General features: G+C 57.7%; 1 protein-coding gene across 1 annotated transcript; it reads left to right on the forward strand.

Moving 5' to 3' along the window:
• The first annotated feature begins 224 nt into the window (after positions 1-224).
• Positions 225-22,329, forward strand: TESC (tescalcin). Its single transcript, XM_075534647.1, has 8 exons — positions 225-246; positions 2,121-2,190; positions 13,440-13,520; positions 17,655-17,794; positions 19,334-19,395; positions 19,489-19,596; positions 20,769-20,816; positions 22,190-22,329. Exons 1-8 carry the CDS (start codon positions 225-227, stop codon positions 22,265-22,267), a joined length of 609 nt encoding a protein of 202 aa, XP_075390762.1. The 3' UTR covers positions 22,268-22,329.
• Positions 22,330-23,793: the final 1,464 nt, after the last annotated feature.

Consider the following 23,793-nt stretch of genomic DNA (forward strand, 5'->3'; position numbering starts at 1 on the left):
GATCGATGATTTCTCCAGCTGCTGGGAAGGCCAGGAAGGAGTCCTGGTGCTGCAGCGGTTAAGCGCATCGCTGCTCATGGTATGGGTGGCGGTGAGAACACCCACCAGCTGCCCCTTGAGAGAAAGATGTGCCCATCTGTTCCCGTAAAGATGACACCGGAAACCCTACAAGGTAGCTCCACTCTGCCCTGCAGGGTCCTGATGGTCAGATCGACTGGACTGCGATGGCTTTTAGTTTCAGGCAAGGTGAGAATTCTGAGCTGGACATCCTCAGAGACATCGTTGCATGAAGCAAGCATTGAAAAAGTTATCCGAACGTGCAGTGACCACTGGGTTCCCAGAAACGTGTCTCTCTCCGAGTCGGCATTGACTGGATGGCAGTGAGGGGAAGAAGAAGAGATGGGCCGTTTGCGGGCTGGGTGATGCCCAAGGGCTGCGGCAGAAGAGGTGTTTGTGAGCCCAGGTGCGGTTCTGTAAAGTCTTGTCTGAACGGGATGGATCCCTAAGAATCCGAGCTCAGGACCTTGAGCATCAAGCTATCTGGGACACACTGGCATGGCGGCACAATGGGCAGGCTTTAAAGTTGGAGGGAGCGGGCATTAGTTAAGTTCCAGCTCTACCACCTACCCAAATATACCCGACTGGCACCCGGTCCATGCTGATGTAGGACCCTGCAGGACTCACAGTGACCCCCCGGGGGCAAGTAGAATTGCCCCTGGAGGTTTCTGAGGCCGTAGACAGTCTGGGGAGCAGATGGCCTGTGTGACCCCCTTGGCGCAGCTGGTGGGCTCCCATGGCTGGCCTTGAGGTGAGCAGCCAGCATGGAACCCACTGCACGTCAGGTGTGTTCTCTGGAGCTGTTTCCTTACCAGTGACCACACTCTCCAGGTCAGAGCTTTCAAAGTTGTAACAGCCGATAACTCCAAATGCACAACCAGAGAGGAGAACTGCCCCCTTGTGTTGTCTGAGGCTGTTAACTCTAGATGGAGTCGAGAGCCTCCTCATTCTTCCACGGAGTGGCTGTTAGTTTCGAACCGCTGACCTTGTGGTCAGCAGTGTGGCGTGTCACTACACCACTGGGGCTCCCGAATGGAGCTAACGGGACACCGGGACTCACTCGTGAGAGCGGGAACTCCATGGGATGGCCCAGTTTTTCTGGCAGGTGTTCGTGGGTGGACTCCCAGGGCTGCTTGGAGGGTGGGTGAGAAGGTGTGCACACGGGTTCAGCTTGTGCGCTCTAACACATGCAGCCCTGCGTGAGTGTAACCGGTAGAAAACTCGGAGCCCGCAGGGTCCAATCTTGAGCCCAGGTTTTGTGGGAGAAGCACAGTTCAGCCGTCAAAATAATTACAAGCCAAACCTCCTGTCCCTGAGTATTTTCTAAACCTACCCTGTGTGTGTGTGTGTGTGTGTGTGTGTGTGTGTGTGCGCGCGCGCGCGCGGCGAGTGTACATGCATGGGTGCATCCAACGGCATCGTCCAAAACATGAGATCAGAGTCCGTTTCTTTTCCAGGAGATCGTGCATCCCTCCCCACCGGGCTCCCATGCCGACCCAGCACCAGCCTGGCCGCCCTGCTCCCTGCCCCTGCCCCTGCCCCTGCCCTTACACATTTGAGTTCCTCTCCTGCTGCCTGACTGTGCAGAGCCTTTTCCTCAGCTGGAAAGGGCTCCAGCTTTCGGGGTGTGGGAGAGGAATGTCTTGGGGCAGGCACAGGCTAGCTCCCCAGCAGTGGTCAGGGCAGGGCAGCAGCTTGGGGAGGCACCTGGCTTCACCTTTGCCCTGGTCTCAGAAGTTGTTGTTACTCCTCACCTGGAAGCATTGAGGCGGTGGGGGGCCAGGGTAGGGGAGAAGTAGGGGGCGGGGCAGAGGGGATGAGAATGAGTCAGGAGGGAAGAGGGAGGGAGTTGAAGTAAGGAGGGAGGAAGGGGGTGTAGGAGCAGGGAGAGGGAGGAAGGAGGAGGAAGTGGGGACAAGGGGGAGGGAGCAGGGAATGAGAATGAAGGGTCAGGAAAGGGGGATGAAGGAGAGGGGGAGGGAGGGGAACGAGAGAGGGGAGGGAGAGAGGTAAGTCTCCCTCAGAGCTCCCTGGTGACACTCACCAATGTTTGTTCTCCTCAGTCTCCTCAGACCAGATTGAGCAGCTCCATCGGAGGTTTAAGCAGCTGAGTGGAGACCAGCCTACCATCCGGTAAGATCTCAACCCACAGGTTGGAAGTTCAAACCCATCAGCTGATCTGTATGGGTAGAAGGGGGGTGGGGGGAGATGGGAACATTGTCTTCTGTGTAGATTCAGACATCAAAGACTCAGGTTCACTGAGTCAGTTCTAACTCCTAGTGACCATGGAATCCCTATGGAACTTCTATTCTGACCTGTAGTCTCAGTCTACTTGATGGCAGTCTGGATTTGGGAGTGTGGGGGCTCTGAAAGGACTCATGCCCCACCCACCACTATCACCACTTTTCCTGAAGCAAACTTTTAATTCTGGGTGGTAATTTTGGCTTTTTTGAACAGACCTTTGTTTGTTTTCTAGAGCAATTTTAAGCAATTTTAGACTAGAATGTAGAGAGTTTTCCCTATGTATCATGGAAAAGCCAATGTTAGTGTGTACTATCAACTCAAGTTCAAGTCACACGGGAGCTGTTTTGTGCCAACTAGTTCAATGGATGTTGATGATTGGACAATGCACACATGGAATGTTGGGTTTTGATGCTTCATAAGGTGTGTTAGCCCGGTAGACTAGAGAAACAAACCTATGGACACTCATATATGTCTAATCAAGAAGTAATTATACATCACTAAAACATCCCAGCTCAGATCAAGTCCACAAGTCCAATATTAGTCCATGAATTCCTCTTCAGACTCATGCAACACATGCAAAGATGCTGAATGCAGGAAGATCACAGGCCGGTGGGTGCAAAGTCCTGTGGGTCCAGTGGTGCTGGAAGCATCTCCAGGGCTCTGGCTGCCATCAGCGTGGCTCCCTGTGGCTTGTCAACAGGAGGGTGAAGCAGAGAGAGTGTGTCCTGCCTCCAGGGAGGAAGAGAGGCTGTGACCTGATTGACAGGTTAGACTCCACCCCTGTATTCTGTTTATCAAGTGGGCATGAAATTGTATAACGAACATGTAAGGCCAGGTGCCCACCAGAACAGCGTCATGCAAAATAGTTTTGCTGCCTGGAAAATGCCCTGTAGTCCACCTCTTGTGGCTCTCCCTCTGCCACTCTCGGTCCCTGGCAACCGCTGGTCTCTGGTTCGTGTCTCCAGAGTTTTGCCTCTCCCAGAACGGCAGAGAGTTGTGCTCACACCGCAGGTAGCCTTTTCAGACGAACTTCTTCAGTGCTGGGCACTGAAGTCTCTTCATGCCTGACGGCTCATTGACTTTAACCACTGACTTACACTCCAGTGGCTGTACCATTTATGTATCTGTTTGCTAGCCACTTCCTGATCGGGGCCGTGCTACAGCAGCTCTGCTCTGCCTTGTCCCGCGTGGGTTTCTACGTGGATGTAGCCACATGATGAAACCACAGAGCCACCAGACCAGTCATAGAGAAACCAAAGCAGTGGCCACTCAGTCGTTTCCAGCCCCCAGAAGAACGGGGATCCGTGGGTTTTCTCGGCTACCATCATCTCGATGAAGCCTCTCCGGGACCTTCGATATGCATGGTGCTGCCGGGTGGATTTGAACCACTGACTTGCATAGGTTAGTGGTGGATGAGCACCAACCACATGGCCCACCCAGGCACCTTGCATCTAACCGGTAGTGGTTTTCATTGGCCTGGCCCCTTCTGAACAAGAGCTTCTCAGGGAGGAGGAAAAGAGCTACGTCCATCTCTCTCAGGGCGGGAAATTCTTTCAAACAGCCTCTTCATGGTAGCGCATGCGCAGTTGAGGATGCTTCTGTCTCGTTTAGAACTAGATGAGCGAGAAGCCCTGGTCAGCCGGCGACCATCCAGGTGTGGGAAGGAAGCTTCCAAAGGCGCTGTCGCCGGCAGGGCACCCAACGCGAACATCCGAACCCCTGTGCTTGCTGCTCAAGGTGGAAAGGCCCTGAGGTGGATAGTCCTTGCAAACAACCTTTTGCAGAGCACAGGAACGCTTTCTTCCCAAGCAGAATAAGGTTTCACCCAAGTCTTGGAGAAACTGGCACGTAAACATCCGTGTTCCCTTGCCGGGCTCAACAAAAGCATCTTGTTAACCTAGTGTGCTGCATTCGCGAAGCTTCCGCGTGGAGAGTTCAGAGTCTGAGGGGTCTCAAGGTTCTTGGTGCCTCTGGCTCCCGTTACATTTGATGTACACTGGTGTTACAGTCTAGCAGACAATCAGAAAGAACCCCCCAGCTCATCCCCCTGCTGCGCCAGTGCAGTTAGCAAAGCAACCTGACTTCCCATTGGCTCTGATGGGGTCACATGCCTCAGTAAGAGCCAATCACACTGCCTACAGGCCGGAAATGCTAATTTGTGTCCCCTTTAGAGGAGTGGAGCCTCGCTCCCAAGCACGTGGACTATGCAGCGGATACTAAGTAACCAATGCTAATGGACACCTTTGAGTGGAGCTCACCTTCAGTGGGGTGAGGGTGGGAGTCTCCTTCGTCCTCAAGATCAGATTTGAGCTTTCTGCAGCCCTGACTCAGTACAAGCTGCCGTTGGATTTGTGTGGACCCTCGTCCAACCTTGGGAGGAGAAGTCTCAGGTCAGAAGCCGCACACTGGCAGACCCGGGAGACATTGCTGCTTCCATTCCAACCCATGTCCTCTGACAGTCAGTGGATTCCCATCCAGCATCCTACAGGGCAGAGTAAGACTGCTCCTGAGAGTCTCTGAGGCTGTAGATCGCTATAGCAGCAGACGACCTCATCTTTCTCCCAAAGAGTGGCTGGTGGGTTCGAACCACTGACCTTTCAGTTAGCCGCCCAGTGCCCCCCCCTCCCACCGCATCACCGGTGCCCTGTGAACCACTGCAGGCGCCTCAAGTTTCTAATAAACAGTGAATTGTGTGAGACCATCATGGCCAGGGCAGTGCCCGGTCAAAGAGGGCACACATGCCATCCAGCTCTTTCCCCGAAAAGGTTCTTGCCTTCCACATCAGGGAAATTTGCCCTCAAGTCTAGATTTGAACTCGGTGCTGTGGCTCCAGTGTCTTGTTGTGCATTGCTGTTCCATGTCCTCAGAGGACCTCAGGGTCCCCCCTCTGCAGTCTGAGGACCCTCCATTTTAAATGTCCCACATGGACTGGTGTGGGGGCAGTGTAATTGCCACCACAGTACCCCCAGCTCCCAGCGCTGCCTCAAAGTCGCCGGGTTAGGTTGGCATCAGCTGCCAGCAGTGACAGCTCGCCAGACCTGCCGGAAGGAGCTGACTGACCACAGCCTCTTGTGCAAACAGCCCTGCCGGAAGGGCCTACCTCGTCCTAATCTTCAGCTCCGGGCCTGGCTGAAAGTGAGTCAGCAGCTTCTTGCATCCTCCTGGACTTTCCTGACAATCTTGCCTGGTGTCCAACACCGTCCCTGTTCTGCCAGGGGCTTCCTCTGTCGCCTCGGGCTGGGTCACCAGCCTCTCGGAGCCCTAGGGACATCCAGAGACTCTGGCCTGTGCTCAGAACTCTGAGTCTGAGAAGGATCTGTTTCATCAGTAGTTAGAAGCTTCAAGACAGCTGACTCAGCAGGGAACTAAGATCAGAAGGGCAGATACGAGGCACTGAGTTGGCAAGGAAGCGATCAAAACTCTCCTTTATTTACAGATGATGCAGTTATAAAGGTAAAAAAAAAACAAACTCAGACTCAGCAAGAGCATGACTAGCATGGAATGAAAGTTTCGGTAAAGTGGCAGGGTGCAGAACCCACCTTCCAGACTCAGACTCCTTTATGCCTGAGCAGGACACTGGGAAAAGCAATACCATCTAAATAGCCATTAAAAAAATAAACCCTTTGGGAGTGGGGCGGGTAACTAACCATGAATACTGAGCAAATTACTAAACACTGCTCCAAGGAATTAAGAGACATCTACAGACATGGGAGGACGTGGTGTGGAAGATGTAATGCTGTGAACATGTGAAGCCTACCCAAAATAAATCTACAAACAGAATGCCATCTCAACCCATAGAGCATGGCATTCCGTCTTTAAGGAAGTGGAAAACCAATTGTCAACTTCCCGTGGGAAAAAAGAGACCTCGGATGAGCAGAGTAGGATGGATGCCCCGCGGTTCCCACTTCCAAAACCTGTGCTGCAACCACGTAGTCAGCAGAGCTGCTGTTGGGACCACACCAACCATCGAGGCAGCGGGCAGAACTGAGAATCCAGAAGTAAATCCACCCACCCATGGAGAGCCGATCTTCAACAGGGCGGTGAAATCCACTAAGTACAGGGAAGAGAGACCGCTTCCCTTTAGCACGTGGTGCCGACAACACGGCGACCCCTTGGCAGAACAGTGGAACCAGATCCATACCTCTCACCACATACAGAAGCCAGCGCCAGATGGTTTGAAGACCTTGATGTAAACCTTAAAAGGTTCCGGCTGAGAAAAAATAGGGACGACCTAGGGGCCCCCCGTTTATGGCCTGAAAGGACTTTCACATTTGAACAAACAGCAGTATGTAAACTAGCCACCCAAGACCTCCTGAAAATACTTATGGGCATCAAAAGGCTTAGAACCTACATTGGGAAAAAATCATTACAGTCACCTAGCCGGCACAGGACTAACCTAGAAATTGTATAGGAAATGCCAGCACCTCAGAGCCATTCCGTTTGCAGCACGGGCCGAGAGCGTGGACAGATCCTTTACTGAAGGGGATTCAGATGTTCAACCAACACACACAGTCGTAGTAGCAATCCTGAGCCATTGGAAAGGGGCCAAACCAAACAGTGGCGATACCATCTCACCCCAGCAAGCTTCTGCTGTGTTCCTTGCCCATGTTCCCCCTGGTTGGCTTCCTCCGGGAAAAAATGGAGGGGTGCCCTCCACACCTGCATTTGCCTGTGCCCATGATGAGGCCCAGTGCTGGCCTTGTGTTGTGTTTTATTCAGAATGTTGCATTCCCCCCCTTCCAGAGGGGTCCCTTGTGTATGCTTCAAAGCGTGGGCCCCTCCTGGCCACCAAGCACCAACTTCTGTGGGCCCTGTTTCAGGGCTGGCGTGGACAGAGTTCACCTAGCCCATTCATTGCAAAAGGAGCCCAGGTGGCACTGTCAGGTACGTGTTGGACTGATGAACGCAAGGTTGGCAATTCAAACCCACCCGCCACTCTGCTGGAGAAAGAGGCCTCTGTCTGCACCCGTCAAGATTGACCATCTCCTCGGAAACCAGCAATGTGGGAAAGCTACCAGTTGGAATCAACTTGGTGACGGTGGGGAAACCATGCGAAGATCCTCACTACAGACGAGGGCAGTGTTGGCTCCGCTCCCGGCAAGCAGGCTTCGCTCGCAGCCACCTTGGACAGTTGGTGGAGGCTTTGTGTTGCTCCGATGCTGCGAATGGGTTTCTGCAGCGCTTCCAGATGAGACCGACTAGGAAGAAAGGCCTGGTGATCGATTTCTGAAAGCCAGCCGGTGAGACCCTTGTGGATCACAAGGATAGCCCTGTGGGCAGTATTTTGCCTCACCATGGGTGGGTGTGCCTCGGGTCAGGGCCTGACTGGGCAGCAGCCACTGCGGCAGCTAAGAAAGCGCGGGGAGGGTTTCCTGCACGTTGTCTTCCATGGGGCCACTTAGCAGGCGAGGGTCTTACCCCTCAACTCCTCACTTCCTGGGGCGCGCCAGCGCTGGGTCAGCGTGCCAGTTCGGGCACACGGAACATTAGTGAGCGCTTCAGCATTCCTGATAGATGCAGCCACATCACACACGGCACACACATGCACACATGCACGGACACACACGCTTTTAGATTCATCCAGCCATGGAGCGTGAGTAACTGCTGACCAGCAGAGCCCCGGGCACACACATTAAGGGTAGAGGACGTGGCGTTCTCGGCGGGAGGGCAGCGCTCTGCTTGGCAAACAGTGCAGCACCAGCCAGAAGGAACTGCAGCTCCGGTTTGCTCCCTTGATGGCTCCCATTGCTTTGCCGTGTCCCACGGCTAACGGCAGCCCCAGCCCCTCACTGAGGGCCACCATGTGCCAGGGCACTGCAGGAGGTACTCACCTGCCTGGTCTCGAGGAGGTCAAGGCCCATCGGGGGCCCATTCTACAGATTAGGAGACTGAATCTAGAGAGGTTACAGTCGCCTGGCTTGCTGGGTTTTGCAAGCAGAGCTGGTTGGCTGCAGACAGAACCCAGACACTGTCGTTCGCCAGTGTGTCACCCCACCTTGTCACTTTGCTTTTCGCCTGTCAAACAGCCCCGACTGGCCGCGTGTCTATGTTGTTGGCAAAGACTTGCAGTGGAGGAGAGCTGGGGCCCTGCCTGCCCTGCCTTAGCCGGCTGTCCCACTGTCAGCCGACTTCACAACCAGGGAGGGAGGCCTCGCTGTCAGGCCAGACAATGGGAGATGATTTAGAAAGGGGAACCCGCAGTTGCTGGTGAATGTGCTCAGAAACAGCCGGCGTGAAGCGGCAGGGCGCGCTCTCCTTGCAGGTGTGCCCTGGGAGGTTGGCTGCAGGGAGTCCCTGAAGTGTTTGGAGGAGTCCCCAAGGCAGGAAGGTGCTTGGCAGTGCCTCAGGTTTGCTAACAAGCACGTGTCCTAAAGGAGATCACCCGGTCTTCCCCCAGCAAGTTGAAGACTGAGCGCAGCCTCCAGAGAGGGGCAGAGGCAGTGGTGGACTCAGTCGTGGACCATATGCCTTCCACTTGGGAGACTCAGGTTCAATTCCTGGCCAGTGCACCCCCTCTGTGAGGGACTAAGATGAATTGAGACCTTGAGATCTAGTCCCCCAAACCCAGCCAGTGAAAAATCACAAGAGCTCACTCTGCCACCAATCTCTGGGCTGGGCAGTGTTTTGTTGCTGTGAGTCTGGGCAGACCCAGGTAGCTGTCGATCGTCTCTTTCCCTGGGTGGGCACTCTGCTGGGGTCGGGGAGGAGGGCATCTGGTGTGTTTTGGGGACTCCAAGGAGTCTGAGATGGCACAGAGACTGGCAGGCCTTCAACCCGAACGTGTCATGCGTGTGTGTGGAATCTTCAGGGATTCTATGCAAATTCTGCCAGGTCTGGACGGGGGCTGAGGTTGTGGAGTTCTCAGCTTGGGGGTGCACAGCCCTGGGCCCAGTGCCCCCAGACAGAAGCTTGTGTGTGAACCGGGCCCTAGAAGCCACTTCCAGAAGGACCTGGGAATGAAGCCAGACCCATAACACTGGGCTTGTCCACACCCCCAGTCCAGATGGCCTGGCCTCCTCCTGCTCTGGCTGCCACCCCCATTGCTGGTGCTCTCTGGCCAACAGGGAGAGGCAGGTGTGGTTACTCACCTGCGATGCCCACCACAGCATCCCATGCCCTCAGAGTTTACACAAACCGTCATCAGAAACATGCTGCTGTTCACTGCCAGCCGATGTCCCCACTCACAGCAGAACAGCGTGCCAAGCTATGGGCCCTTCAGGCCAGCAGTGATCAGAGGCTGTTCCCTGGCTGCTGTTTGGAAGGTAGCTCGCCAGGCCTTTCTTCTGTGTCTCTTTTCATCGGTGGGGGGTGGAGGGCACATGAGAGGGGAGTAGTGGGTTTTGCAGTGGACACTCCGAGTGGCCTCTGTGACTTCACTGGTGGAGGGTAGGGGCTTGCAGGTCTGCGTGCATCCAGGAACCATCGAGACTCTTCAGTGGGACCCATCCCTCTGCAAGCCTGGGGCTGCCGAGCCACAGAGACTGGGCAGTGCCCACAGTGAGAACAGACATCACTAGCTCGCCCTGACCCAGCCCATGAGGCCTGCGAAAGAGCCTGACCATCATGTTTTTTTCTCCTCTTGGGAAGGGGACGCTTACCCTCCCTCTGTTAGGTCCCCAGTGGGCCCCCCCCTGGGGCTGGGTGGGACAGATGGCCAGCAAAGATCTTTCTCTTAATTGAGGTTTGCAAGCAGAAGCTGGGCAGGAGGCCCTTTCCCAAGTGTGTCTGTGGCTTGGTCCCCTCCCTCCCTGACCCCCTGACCTCCCCCTCCCTGCTTGGCCTGTAAAGCGGGCACCTTGGCGTCACTGCCCATGGGGATGTGGGGCGATTAAAAGCTACAGTGCTTATAAAGCCACCATCTGGGCACAGAGTTGGCACGCCGACTCTGGACGGAAGAGAATGTCACACCCCAGAGCAAATCCCCTGGGCTGGCATGAGGGTGTGTCACTGTGGGCAGCCACCCCTCCCTGCCCCTCAGCTCTGCCCGCCTGGTGGAGAGGTCAGCTCCTCGTTCCCACGGCCTCAGCCTGGGTGTCAGGTGTGGCTGGTTCCCCTGGGCAGAGGGAGATGAAACCCGGTACTAGAGGCTGGTGAGTCTGTGCCAGGTCGGCGCTGCTGTCCTTGGGGAGGGGGGTCGGCGAGGAACACGAAGCAAGGCCTAGGCCTCCCCTCGCCCCCCTGATCCGCTGACTCCCTTGCTAGTCAGGGCAAGCACCTTCCCCTCTGCCGGAGTCTCCTCCTCTTTGAAATGGGGGCGGTTGTGTGACACTCCCCAGTGGTAGTTTGGTTAATACTGTTACTGATATCAGTGCTGCCGTAACTGTTATTGTGAGATTGGAAATGGGAACTTGCTGCGGGGCAGGCAGGATTCGAACTCCTCTCCTGGGTTCATCTTGTCAGCCCTGACAGGCTCCAGCTGCAGTGGGGTCGATTTGGATGCATTGCAAGCCCGTGTCTGTATGTGTGTCTGTGTTGTGTGTCCGAGTAGGACTGTGTTCCGTGGCGTTTTCAGTGACCAGAGAGTCAGCTGTTGATTACCGGGTCTTTCTTCCGAGGGGCCTCTGGGCTTCACACCACCAGAGCTCTCTGGGAGCCACTGAGAACATCCCGTCGGCTCTCCCCCAGGGACCCCACAGTGCAGCCTGTGTAGTGCACCAGCCTACAGTCCACAGGCGTGGAAAGAGAGCCCTTGTAGAGGCCCGGCGATCTCCCACCACCGAGTCAGCCACTGGAAACCCAAGGAGTACAGTTCTTCTTGGCTAGTCATCAGCGACCATCGTGCTGAGCATGTCGCCTATCTGCCTCCTGTCGCCCCTACTAGGGGCCCCATATGGATCCCATTCCCAGGGGTGGAAACTGAGGCCCAGAGGTAGCAGGGCTGGGCTAGAACCCAACTCTGGCCCAGAAGCTGCAGCGCCATTCATTGCCATGCCCACTTCACAGACAAGGGCACTGAGGGAGGGTTGGCAGAAGCCAGGACATCAGCCAGTAGGGTCTCCCAGGCCAATGGACCACTTAATGGAGGAGGACTGCTTCCTCCCTCCCTCTCTTCCCACCTTCTTGCTCCTGCCCCTCGGTGTGGCCTGTCCTCCATCAGGGAACTAGGGTTGAGCAGCCAGGCCTCTGAGCAGGCAAGGAGAGCAGGGAGCCTGGGGTTGGAGGGAAGAGCCCGCCTTGGTTAGGTCGGGGTTCAAATCCTGACTCTCCCATAAGCCCTCTCTGAGTGACCTTGGACTGGTTGTCCAAGCCCCTGTGCAGTTCTCCTTGCATGCGTGCTGGGTGCTGCGGGGTGTGTGGAGGGTGGGAGTCCCCTGGGTGTTGCGGGAGAGTCCTCTGAGATGAGCTTCGCTGCCATGTTGGAGAGAGCGAGGCTCTCGCCGTGGCCCTGATCTGTGCCTTCTCTCTTCTGTCCCTGCCGGTACTTGAAATACCAGTGACACAGCTTCCAGCAGCACAGCACCACACACACACACGCACCACACACACACACACACACACACACGACCCCAAACGGTGGTTAAAAATACTGGTTCTATTGAAATGTAAGCACCGTACACGACAGTCACTTAAAGTGCACATCAATTTCAAAACATTTCCCCCACCCCCGCCTCCCCCACAAGACAAACTGCATAGCATTTAGCCAGGACTGCTGGTTGCCCCTCCCCGCCAAGCCCTCAGATGGCCCCCTCCCCTGGGGCCTCTTCTTTGCTCTGCATTGCCAGCCTGTGGTTTGGGCCCCTTCCAAGGCCACTGCCCTTACAGTCACCAGAGCGAGGCGAGAGGCAAGCAGGAAGCTGCTCCTGAGGACAAAGGCCGGCCTTGTGTGGAAAGGGCAGGGGAGAAGGGCAGACAGGTCAGGGTCTCACCTGGGCTCTGTACCTGCCAAGCCCACAGCCCCGGGGAGCCAGCAACACATGGGACCGACCGGATGGGAGGCAGGGCTCGTGTTTGAAATGCAGCCATCCTCCCCCCAAGCACCAGCTCTCTCCTCTGAAACAGCTTTGTGGTGACATAATTCACGTTTCCATAATTCACATTTCAGTGGCTTTTAGTATCTTTACAGAATTGGGTGTGACTCACCATCATCTGAAAGCCTTTATCACCTTGCCTGAAAGAAAGCCCCATCTCTGTCATCATCCACTCCCATTTTAGCTGAGTCAATGCCGGCTCTTAGCGACCCTACAGGACAGAGTAGACTAGCCCCACAGGCCTTTCTGCCAGGTCTTTTCTCCCAAAGAGACTCGAGGGTTTGAACCACCGACCTTCAGGCAAATAGCTCAGCGCTTTAGCCATTGTGCTACTAGGGCTCCTTCCTTGAGCTTTAAAAATCAAAACAAAACTCCTTGCCACTGCGTCAGTTTTGCCTCTGTGGGTTTCCAAGACTAATGCTCCACAGAAGGTAAACACCGCTTTCTCCTGCAGTGCACTGGTGCTCTCGAACTGCTGGCCTTGAGCTTAGTAGTCCAGTGCAGAACCCCCGGCCTTGGGCAACTGCTAATCCATCTGTCTCTCTAGATTTGCCCAGTGTTAGACAGTTCTCACATACGGAGCCATACAGGTTTTCTCTCTCATGAAATTTCCAAAGGCAGTCTCACATAGCTTTCATTTCCTTCGAGGGGCAAAGAAGGCCCCATTGTGTGGGCAGACCCCATTCTGTGGATCGATTCGCCCATGGATGGGCCTCTGGGTGGTTTCCGTGGTTTGAAGAGCGCTTCTGTGCGTATTCGAGTCCAGGTCTGTGTGGACCTGTGCCCATGTTCCTCCCGGACACACTCGGGGTGGGCTTGCTGGGTCATTCAGTCCTTCACGAGTATTGTCCACAGCTGCGTGTCGGCCCTCCGGCCAGAGCAGGTGGCACGTGGTGGGCACAGGTGGCCTCTGCCCCAGGCATGGGGGTGTCTGCTTTCTCATAGGAGTAATGGCTATCTAGTATATTGGAGGCTTTTCAGAGACACCTATGAGCTTCCTCAACCCCAGGCTGAGCGTGAGAGGTGGGCACAGCATGACAGCGTGTTCCAGACCTTTCTCCAACCTGGAGCTGCCCTCGTGGGTCCTGCTGGGGCCACGCAGCTTGAGACGTGGTGCCACAACCCACTGACATCTGCCTTCTCCCCTCGCCCCGCTCCTGCCCCTTCCAGCAAGGAGAACTTCAACAGCGTCCCTGACCTAGAGCTGAACCCCATCCGAGCCAAGATCGTCCGTGCCTTCTTTGACAACAGGTGGGTGCCTCTCGCCAAGTCCAACCGGTGACGTCATCCTTTTGGGGCCGTCATTTCGAGTTTGTCACTTCTCATGGGATGAGCCCCAGGCCCGCTGACCATCCACAGCGTCACCACGAGTTGGAGTCCACGTGGTGGCCAGTCGGGTTTGCACTTCACACGTGGGACGTGTCTTCTGCGTGTCTCTTTAGTTGGGGTGGGGGGTGGAGTGGGAGTGAGGCAGAAGGCAGGAGCCCAGGAGCAGAAAGCCCAGTGGCTATGGGCAGCCCGCTCGATCTCTCAGAGCCTCTGTGTCATTAGCTGTGGCTGTGTAGCAAGGTCACCCCAGAACTTAGCAGCTGAAAACGGCACCCCTTTACTGCTCCGCAGCTCCTGCAGAACCGGCATCTGGCTGTAAATTCTCGGGGCATCTGGGTCAGCGTTGCGACAGGGGAAGCCCTCACATGAGACCACAATCGTGGCCACCACCCATGTTTTTAAAAGGCCAAGGAAGGGGTTTTTGTCATGGAATGTTTTGGGGTTTTTAAGTGACCAATGATGTGGACCGTCTTCTCATGTGCATTCCAGCCGCGTGTGTATCCTGTTTGGTGAGGGGTTTGCATATTTGCCCCCTTTCTGCTCGGGCCCACTCCTGGAGGAAGGGCTAGACGGGCCCGGGGGCCAGGTATTACTTGGGGTCATCTAGGAGGCTGCCTGCCAAACCTGTGTGCTCACCTGACCATGGAGACAGTAGCACCTGTCATCAGGTGGCTTGAGGACATGTTGAAGTGACATCATCCCCCTTGTTTACAGGTGGGGAAACTAAGGCACAGTACATGCTCGCAGCCTCTCAGCTGGCCTCCGCTAGTTGGAACTCAGCAGAGAGTGCAGGTCCCCGAGTGTCCAGCGATGCTGAACTTCACACAGCCCGCTAGGTGGCAGGAAGGGCAGGGGCAGGGTGCCCGAGGCCCCAGTCAGCTGGACTCACCAGGGGATGTTCAGCCTCTTGGCCTGCAGAGATCTCTTGAGAGATGGGGGGGGGGGTGGAGAAAGAGGAAGGAAGGCAAGGGGCGAGGTGTGGGGCTGAGATGAGTGGCTTCCTGGTAGCGGTTTTGCATTGTGCAAGCATGCACCGTTCACCTCTGGTTCTGCCAGCACCACAGGACCTGGGGACTCATCCTGGGACGGTGGCTGCTGCTCACAGCTTGGGGCCCTGAGCTGTTGCCCATCCCTGAGAGATGCAGAGGCCTTCCTCAGGGCTGGGGAGGGGCGGCACCCCAGAGTGGATGAGCATTAATTAAACAGGCCGGGGGAGGGGGGCACGAGGGATGCCCTGGTGAGTGGAGCTGCACATGCAAAGGTCCTGTGGCACCAGGGCATGACCATCAGGATGCTCAGGGTGGAGGCAGGGGGCTGCTCCTCTAGGCAGGAGGGACTTGGTGAAAACCTAGGTCCTGGCAGGCTCTTGAGGGGACCAAGGAGAGAGCTGAGGCCCTGCCTGCTGACCGGGAAGGTTGAAGGCTCCAGTCTACCCAGAGGTGCCTGGATAGAAAGGCCTGGCAGACACCTTGTGAAAATTCCAGCCGTAGAAAACGCTGTGGGAGCAGTTCTGCTCCGACATGTGGGCTCCTGGTTGCCGTGGTCCTGGCTGCAGTGGCAGCGCAGGGCTCAGGGAGAGTTGGTGGTGGGGGCAGAGGCCAGATAGGGGATGCGTGGGCCCCAGGCCTGGGCTAGTGGCGGGGGGTGGGGGAGGGAAAGAGGGGAATGACAAGCAGCAGGTGTCTTCTGGGAAACCCCGGCAGGTCACAGGGCTGCAGTAGTCGGACGCCCCAGTCAGGGGCAGAGGTGGGCTGGGCCTCACCGTCCTCTCCTAAGCCCTTGGTCCCGGTGATCAAGTGTTGCCCCGGCTGGGAGGGATGGCAGGGAGCTTTCTGAGGAAGATTGAAAGGGAGACTGGACTTTGGGATCCCTGGAAAGTTCTGGTCTCTAGTTCATAGACCCACCTTCCCTACTCCAGAGGGGATATGCACCTCTCTCTGGGTGACCCCTGGACCCCCGAGGAGCAGTGGGCTCCTGCTGGGTGGCACATGGGGGCACTCCGCGAGAAGAGCAATATCCCTCTTTACATTGAGGTCCAGGGGTGACCTCAGATGGGGTGGTCAGGTGCTTCAACCCATAGCAACCCTGTGTCACAGAGTGCCACGCGGCCTGGTCCTGGCCACCATCTGATGGATGGTGGGCGTGAGCCCATTGTGGTGGCCATGGTGTGTCCACCTTGTGGAAGGCCGTCGTCTTTGGCTGACCCTCTAGTTTACCAAGCAGGATGTATTTTTCCAGAGAGGGTCAGGATGCCCTTCTCCGGGGGCCGGCCACTCCCGAGAGCATCTCCAGAGTTGGAGGGACCGAGTCTCACCCTCCTCGTCCTCCGCATCCTGCCCGTGCTTCTTCCAGGACGGAGTGGTCGGTGCAGGCCGGTCGTGGCTCAGTGTTCTCCACCAGCCCCTTCGTTCAAACGCATCAGCTCCCTGGTTCGCCCACTTCCCCGCCCGGCACCCACATGCATGCACAGTGACTGAGAACACCGTTGCCCAGGCCAGGTGCACCTGGGTCCTCGGGAACCTTTCACACAGGTCTGGCTGGTGCAGCAGGTTTGAGATGCCCTAGAACTCCGACGTCAGAGAGGGCCCGTAAACCCTACGCACTTCAGCCATCACCAGCCTGGGCCCTTGTCTGGGACCAATGAGGCAGGGAGGATTAAATGGTGGGTGCTGCAGAAGCTTGTGTGTGTGTGGGGGGGGATGTGTGTGTGGATGTGTTGGTTGTGTCTGTGGTGGTGTGTGTGTGGGGGGTGTGTTGAGGTGTGTGTGGGTTGATGTGTGTCTGGGGGATGTGTTGTGTGTGTAGAGATGTGTGTTGGTGTGTGTCTGGGGGATGTGTTGTACGTCTAGGGATGTGTGTTGGTGTGTGTGTGTGTTGTGTGTCTGTGGGGACGTGTGTGTATGTGTGTTGGGATGTGGACATCTCCATGTCATTCCTTCTGCATGGGGACACGCTATGGCTCCTGGTCAGCCCTGTCTCCTTAGCCCCACTGGGAGTCTGCCACCTTGCTGGCCCAGGCTGACTGGGGTCATCTCCCTGAGCCCTTCTGGGACACATGTTCTCATCCTTCATGGCCAAGTTGGCTGCCCTCTACTGCGGGGGGCTGGCCCCTGGCGCAGAGACCCAGTGCGCAGGGCCCTGTGGGCTCATTTTCAGACGTCAACCTCCAGTCCTTTCTTCCTAGTCCATCTTGAGTCTGGCAGTTCTGCTGAGACCAGCTCAGCATTGTGGCAACATGGGAATCGAACCCAGGCCCTGCTAGGAGGTGAGCATTCTGCCCATGCTCACCCTTGGGAGCCCTGGAAGTCCCCAGGAGGCATTGGGGTGCCCTGCAGGTGCTCATGATGCTGAGAGGTCACCCAGGATGGAGAGCTGGGTCAGCACAGGTTTTTCAGGCTGGAGGTCAAGCATTTGCAGTAAACTTGTTCTGGCAGATGATTGTTCATGAAACTTTATTTACAGATGTGGAGGGTCAGGTGTTAAAGAGTTCCCAGGAAGGAGCCCTGGTGGTGTAGTGGGCTACACATTGGGCTGGCAGCTCTGAGGTCAGCAGTTTGAAACCACCAGCCGCTGTGCTGGAGAAAGAGGTGGCTGTCTACTCCGTAAAGAGGCTCAGAAACACACAGGGGCAGTTCTACCCTGTCCCGTAGGGTTGTTCTGGGTCAGAATTGACTCAATGATGTTTTTTTTGGTTGTTGTTGTTTTTTAGTTTACAGTTCTTTTGACGATTTAACCCTCCAGACTCAACCATCTGAAAACCCTTCTTAGCCTTGGGGCGGTATAGTAGATGTGGGCCAGGTGGGGTCCTTGGCCCGTCTGCTCATGTTCCCTGAGTGAGTGCCTGCATTGCTCAATGCCCGTGTCCCCTGACCCCCTCCCCCATCTGTCTCTCATCATAAGGCTGTGTCGCCCCTCCACCCCACGTGTGCTGGGGGGGGGGGGGGGCAGAGGCTGGACTTTGGTGTCCAGGGCTCCAAGGTCACAGCAGCTGTTGTGGGCGGTTCCATGGGAGAACCAGGGCCGCCCTGCCCACAGCGCCCCCCATTTCTCCCGCAGGAACCTGCGCAAGGCCCCCAATGGCCTGGCCGAGGAGATCAGCTTCGAGGACTTCTTGACCATCATGTCCTACTTCCGACCCATCGACATCTCCATGGACGAGGAGCAGGTGGAGCAGTGCCGGAAAGAGAAGCTGAGATGTGGGTGCCCCTGAGCACCCTACTGCAGGGGGCTGGGTCAGAGAACAGTGTCATGCTAGGGACCTCCAAGTCCCAAGTGGGGCCCCATTTTCAGTGCCAGGTGGCTTCCCCCCGCTCTTAAGAAGCCTCTCACCATCCTCTTCTGGCCTTTTTGAGTGATTCCTGGTTCCAAGTTAGGCTGCTAACGGGGCAAGGTCAGCAGTTCGAACCCTCCAGCCACGGCTCAGGAGAAAGAAGAGGCTTTCTGCTCCCGTCAAGGTTGACAGCCTCCAACCCCCGCAGTTCCCCCGTCTTAGAGGGCCACTGTGAGATGGAATTGACCTGAGGGCAGTGAACTTGGCTTTCTGGTTTGGGAGGAGCAATGTGACAAGAACAGACCTCTGTTCAAATCTGGCTGTTCACGTGGTGGTTGTCCGTCAGAGCCCTGGTACGAAGGCGGGTGTGTTCCTCACCCTCAGAGCCAGGTACACAGCAGGCGTTCTCAGGGCGTATCCCCTGCCCTGCCCTTAGGGAGCTGCAGCCGGGCTCTCTGCCCCTCAGCCTGAGTGGGGCCCGGGGTCCTAGTTCTGCGACGCCTGCCCTGGCTCTCACTGCCCCAGCTCTTGCACGGTGATCCCTGCCCCAAGCAGTGGCCCTGGTCCCTCGCACCCCATGCCTGGCCTTTCCCACAATACCTCCCAGCCCCACTAGAGGCTCAGCCGTAGGGGAAAATGTAAGGGGTGGGGTGCCTGGCTGTATTTAGCTCAGGAATGAGTCCTGGAAGCCTGCCCCTCCACCTCGAGGCCAGGCCAACCTCCCTGGGGCTATGCCATCATGCCGGCTTGGTCAGCAGACAGGGTCCTGTCTCAACTACTTAACTCTGTGCGCTGCAGCAGTGCCATCAGGCCTCCGTCCATCCAGGCTGCCCCGGTCTGGGGTGCATGGGGGTCCACGAGGGGACGCCGGGCCCCTGGGGGGGCTGCTTAATGCTCTGTAAATGCCTGTGCAGAGAACTGGGGAGCTGGGTCTTGGGACACCAAGAAGCCCATGAGGAACCCCCGTGTGTCACTCAGAGTGCGTGTGTGAGACCATACCTGGGCGTGTGTGTGTGACCTGCTGTGAGACCAACCAGGGGCCCAGCATGTGGGCAGGAGACCAGGTCACGATGATCAGCTGCCCTTTGTGAGTTTCAAAGCAGCATGGACTTGCCTGGTGTAAAGGCAACACCTTGCTGGGCCAGGTAACCTCTGGGTCGTAATGCCACCAGATTCGGCACTCTGAATGTGGCAGCTCCCACCCTGCTGTTGCTCTGGTTTTCAGAAGGTGACGTTAGGTCCCTGGTCTAAGGTCTCCTGGCTGGGGAAGGGGTCATTGTGGCCCTTTGGCCCATATGGCTTTGAGGACTCAATGGGATCTATGTTTAATAGAGCCTAGGGGGGCGGGCAGTGCCAGGCGAAAGCCTCTGTGGAAGGAAGTGGGGGCGAGGAGCTCGAGGATAGGCACAGTTTCTGGCGGGGTGTGTGCGTCCCAGGCCAAGCTCTTTCTCTCCCCTCCCCCCAGTTCTGTTCCACATGTACGACTCGGACAGCGATGGCCGGATCACGCTGGAAGAATATCGAAATGTAAAGTATGCTTCTGGCCCACCCCCAGCCTGCCTGTACTCCACCCTCGGTGGACGCCCAGGTGCAAGGTTGGTCTGTCCTCCCCCCCCCCAGGTGGTCGAGGAGCTGCTCTCAGGAAACCCCCACATTGAGAAGGAGTCGGCGCGCTCCATCGCCGACGGAGCCATGATGGAGGCGGCCAGTGTCTGTGTGGGCCAGATGGTGGGTCTTCGCTGTGGCTGGGTGGTGGGGCAGGCAGGCAGGGTAGGGGCTATTATTACCTGGTGTGATCCTCATCATATGACCCCCGCCACCAAGTTTTCTGGGAAGTACTGTTGAGTCCACGGTGCAGAGGGGTGGGGTCCCACATGCCTTACTCCGAGGGGGGCAGGAGGCTGTGGCAGCCCCAGGTGGGGACAGTGGTCAGTGGGAACCTCGAGGGAGGTGGACAGGAGCTGGTCAGGGTTGCCCTAGCATGGTGGAAGTGGCCAGCTGGGAGGATGGTGGTGAGGAGAACATGGTCAAGTAGAGCAGCTGTGACCTTGGGAGCCAGACAGTGCCCGGTTGTGGGGGGCCTTCTGGTAGGTGGGGTGTTGGACAGCGTCCATGCTCTGTGCTGCTGCAAACCCTAAGCTGTGACAACCAGAACGTCTCCAGACAGTGAATTCTCTGGGTGGGGAGGTGTGGGGTGGGACGGGAGAGCGGGATCAGCCCTGGCTCAGAACCACCTGCCTGGGCCATTTGAGGGGCTGCCCCGGGGTCCCCAGCCCTGCATCCCGAGGCTGACACTGGCAGGGGCTGCAGGCTCGCTACAGGAGGGCTGGCCAGGGCCCGTCACAGACCAGCCGCACGGCACGAGGGCCCTCGCTTCCTGGCAGTCCCCTTGCTGCCAGAGGGGAGACTGAGGCCGAGAGCATGCGAGGAGAGGCGGGACTTGTATTCCGCTCTGGGAGCACGACGTCCCCACCCAGGGGGCTGCAGATGGCTAAGGGCCAGCTGGAATGAGGGGTGTACTCAGCACCTTGGGAGAAAGGCCGGCAGAGTTCTGACCCTGCAGCCAGGGTCAAAGCCCATGGAGAGCTGCTTCCTGGTCCTGCTCAGTCCACATGCCCAGCTCTGATGCTGGCACGAGGGGCCTCTGGTGGACAAGCTGCCTGGCACAGGTGTGGGAGGCTGGCAATGTGGTCACCCCCATCTCCCCTGGCTGAGTCTGGTGAGGGGAGGAAGGAGTGCCCAGCCAGAGAGCTAGTGGGCAAAGGTGTCAGAGCCCGAGCCTCACCCACCGGGTGCTGGCACAAATGGCCCAGAAGGAACGCCCTCTAAGCGTGGCGGCCGGCGTCTGTGTGGAGGGGTACGGACCAGGCTGCTCACATTTGCCCTGTGTTGGTCCCCAGGAGCCGGACCAGGTGTACGAAGGGATCACTTTCGAGGACTTCCTGAAGGTGCGTGTGGGCAGGGCAGGGAGGACAGGGGCGGGCGGGATGGAGCCCTGGTCAGGGCGGTGAGTGGCTCTTTGGCCACGGTCAGAGCCTGGCACGGCCCCCAGGTCGGAGCAGGTGGAGTGGTCTTCCCTGGGAAGGTGGCAGTGACCGTGGTCGGAGCAGCTGACATGGCACAGACCAGCCACAGCGGCCTTGCGCTTGGCACCCTGGTTCCTCTCCCAGGAGCAGCCCTGGGTGACTGTCGGAGGCCCCGTGGGTGTGCTCTGTGTTGGAGGTTGTCTCCTTTCACTAGCAGCCTTCTCTGGGGGTGGGGGGTGTCGTGGGACTGTAATGTCCCAGTGCTGACCGAGGTCTATACAACATAAGCACACTGCGGGCACTGTCTGGGTGGCTGCTGTTACGACATGGAAGGACTGGTCTACCCTCCTCGGGCCCTGGCCACCCTGTACAAGGGTCCCCAGGCCCCCAGCAGGACTTGGTCAAGCTGGAAGTTGCTCTCAGGAGAGGAGGGCCTGTGGCAGCTGGCTGGGGTTCACCAGGCAGCGGGGGGAGGAGGCACAGCCCCTGGACTGGAAGGAGAGGCTGCTACTGCTTCATCCATGCGATGCCCCGCCCCAGGCTGGCCCAGAAGAGGAAGCAGCCTAGACAACACCTCATGGTCACACTGGTGGCCATGGCCTGTGTCTAAGAGGGACGTATTTATTCTCAGGCCACTAGGGAAGCAGCGAACAAAGGGATTTCTTCTTCCTTAAGCCAGAAGATGGGACAGGGGCTGCCATTTCTCAAGAGCTAGCTGCCTTGCCTGGAAGGCCGGCCTTGCGCTAGTGCCCTCAGCGTGGTCCTGCCCCTCCTCACGCCAGCACCCATGGTGGCCCTGCTGCTCACCTGGCCTTTCTGAGCAGGTCTCTATCCCTGAACCCTGAAGCGAGGCTTTGTGTGCAGATTGGCAAGCAAGCACCTGTGGAGCCCGACACATGGTGGGCCCAGAGACCCCCTCCCACCCCTCACGACTGCCCCTGGAGAGGCTGAGAGTGATGGTTTGTGTCTGACGCTCCTGCCTGAGCAGAGGCCTAGCTTGCCACTCACCCCCCTCCTGCTCTCAAGGAGCCGGAGGGGCACAGCATGGCAGGGAGGGGCCAGGTGGTTCACAGGGACTTCCCGGAGCTTCACCGGCGGATTAGTGACTCGCTGTGACCGTCCCCCAGAACTCACATGCCAGCGCTAGACCCCAGGCAGAAGCAGCCTTTCCTTCCCTGGCGAGGGCTGGAGAAACATCCTGGTGCCCACTGGCTGGGAGGGTCGGGCCCTGGGCTGGGCCGGGCTTGGGTGGTAGCAGGCGGGAGACCTCTGGTGACAGCCCTGTCCTGTTCCAGATCTGGCAGGGGATCGACATCGAGACCAAAATGCATGTTCGGTTCCTGAACATGGAGACCATCGCCTTCTGCCACTGATCCCTCTGGCTCCACCACCCAGCGCTGCCCTTTGCTGCGGGGGCCTTGAGCCAGGGTGGCTGGCGGACTGTCCGCTGCTGCTGCCGCCGCCGCGCTGCTGCGGCCCACCCCGGCCGGCTCCCCGTCCGCCTCCTGCCTGCACGTCCCTGTCTGGTGCGGCAGGTGGCGCGCCATGGTTTTTACTTCGAATAAAGCGTGGGTTTGTTACCGAATGTCCAAGTCTGTCCCTGGTCTGAGCAGAGAGCCAGCGGTGGCGGGTGGGTGGTGCATTCCTCCCCTTGTCTGTCTGTCTGGGCTGGGCTGACTTTGGCCTGTCTGTTTTCCGCAGGGCCAGCAGTTCAAAACCACCAGAGGCTCTGCAGCGGGGAAAGAGGATGGCTTCCACTCCTGTCCTAAGGGTAGCTGTGAGTCAGAATTGACTCATTCACAGGGAGGTGGTTTTGTTTGGAAATTTTTTTGCTGTTTCCCTTCCGAGCTGGGGGTCCCCCTGCCCCCGCCATCCAGGCAGTACTATAAAGGAAGAGCGGTGCATTGGGCCCGCTGGTCGGGGCCAAGCCTCTGGAGCAGCCCTTGGGGCTGGGGGCCTGGCTGCTCGTGTGCTCACTCTGGGGGTCTGCCTGGGTGGGCGTGTGGCTCGATACCCGCCTGCCCACGGGGTGAATGGAGGCATGAGGGAGGCTGTGCACAGTGGGAGGGGCTCCTCACTCGAGTTCCAGGCTTCTGCTCAGGGGCGGGTCTCCATCCACTGGCCTGCCGTTCTATGGGCGGGAGGGGGTGGACAAGGTGGGCTGTGGTGGCTCCTGTTGTGGTGGTTGGCATGTGCACATTGACCTCCGGGGCCACCCTCGATGAAGGAGGCTCTCCTCCAGGAAGAAAAGACTCACAGCCATGGGCCATTTTGCTCTGTCTCACTGGATCGAGTGCCCAGTGCCGTGCTGAGTCCTGAAGGTAGGCAGTGTGCACCCGCCCTGCTCTCCACTGCTCTAACCACCTAGAGACCAAACAAAAGCCCCAAAGCAGGAGTGTAGCTGGCTGTCTCATAGAGACCTCCCGGGCAGAGCAGAGCCGCCCTGCGGGTGTCTGACGCTGAGACTCTTCAGAGGGGCAGAAAGCCGCCTCTCTCACACGAGGACCTGCTGCTGGTGAGTCTGAATTGCTGACCTGTCAGCACCCCAATGCTTAGCCCACTGTGCTGCCAGGCTCTTCCCCACCTGGCTGGAGAGGGAGCTCGGAGGGCCTGGTGTGGGGTCCTGGATGCCTTGCATCATTACTGGGAGGTGCCCGCATCCCACGCCCAGCCTCCCTGAAACACAGGACCACCTCGGTCTGTGTTTTCTGGGGTTCTGTCCCCTCTGCATCAGGCTTGTCTTCAACAAAGGCAGTTCATTAGAGTGTTTTCATAAATAAGTAAGGTACCTCCAGGCCCTGAGCTCCAGCTGGGAGATGGGGCCACTCGCCCGGCACCGAGGAGAGCCAGCCTAGTGGCTCTCATGGCTTGGATCTTGGCTTGTCTGTCAATGAGAATG

This window comes from Tenrec ecaudatus, chromosome 16 (assembly GCF_050624435.1).
Source record: "Tenrec ecaudatus isolate mTenEca1 chromosome 16, mTenEca1.hap1, whole genome shotgun sequence".
In the NCBI taxonomy this organism is placed as follows: domain Eukaryota; kingdom Metazoa; phylum Chordata; class Mammalia; order Afrosoricida; family Tenrecidae; genus Tenrec; species Tenrec ecaudatus.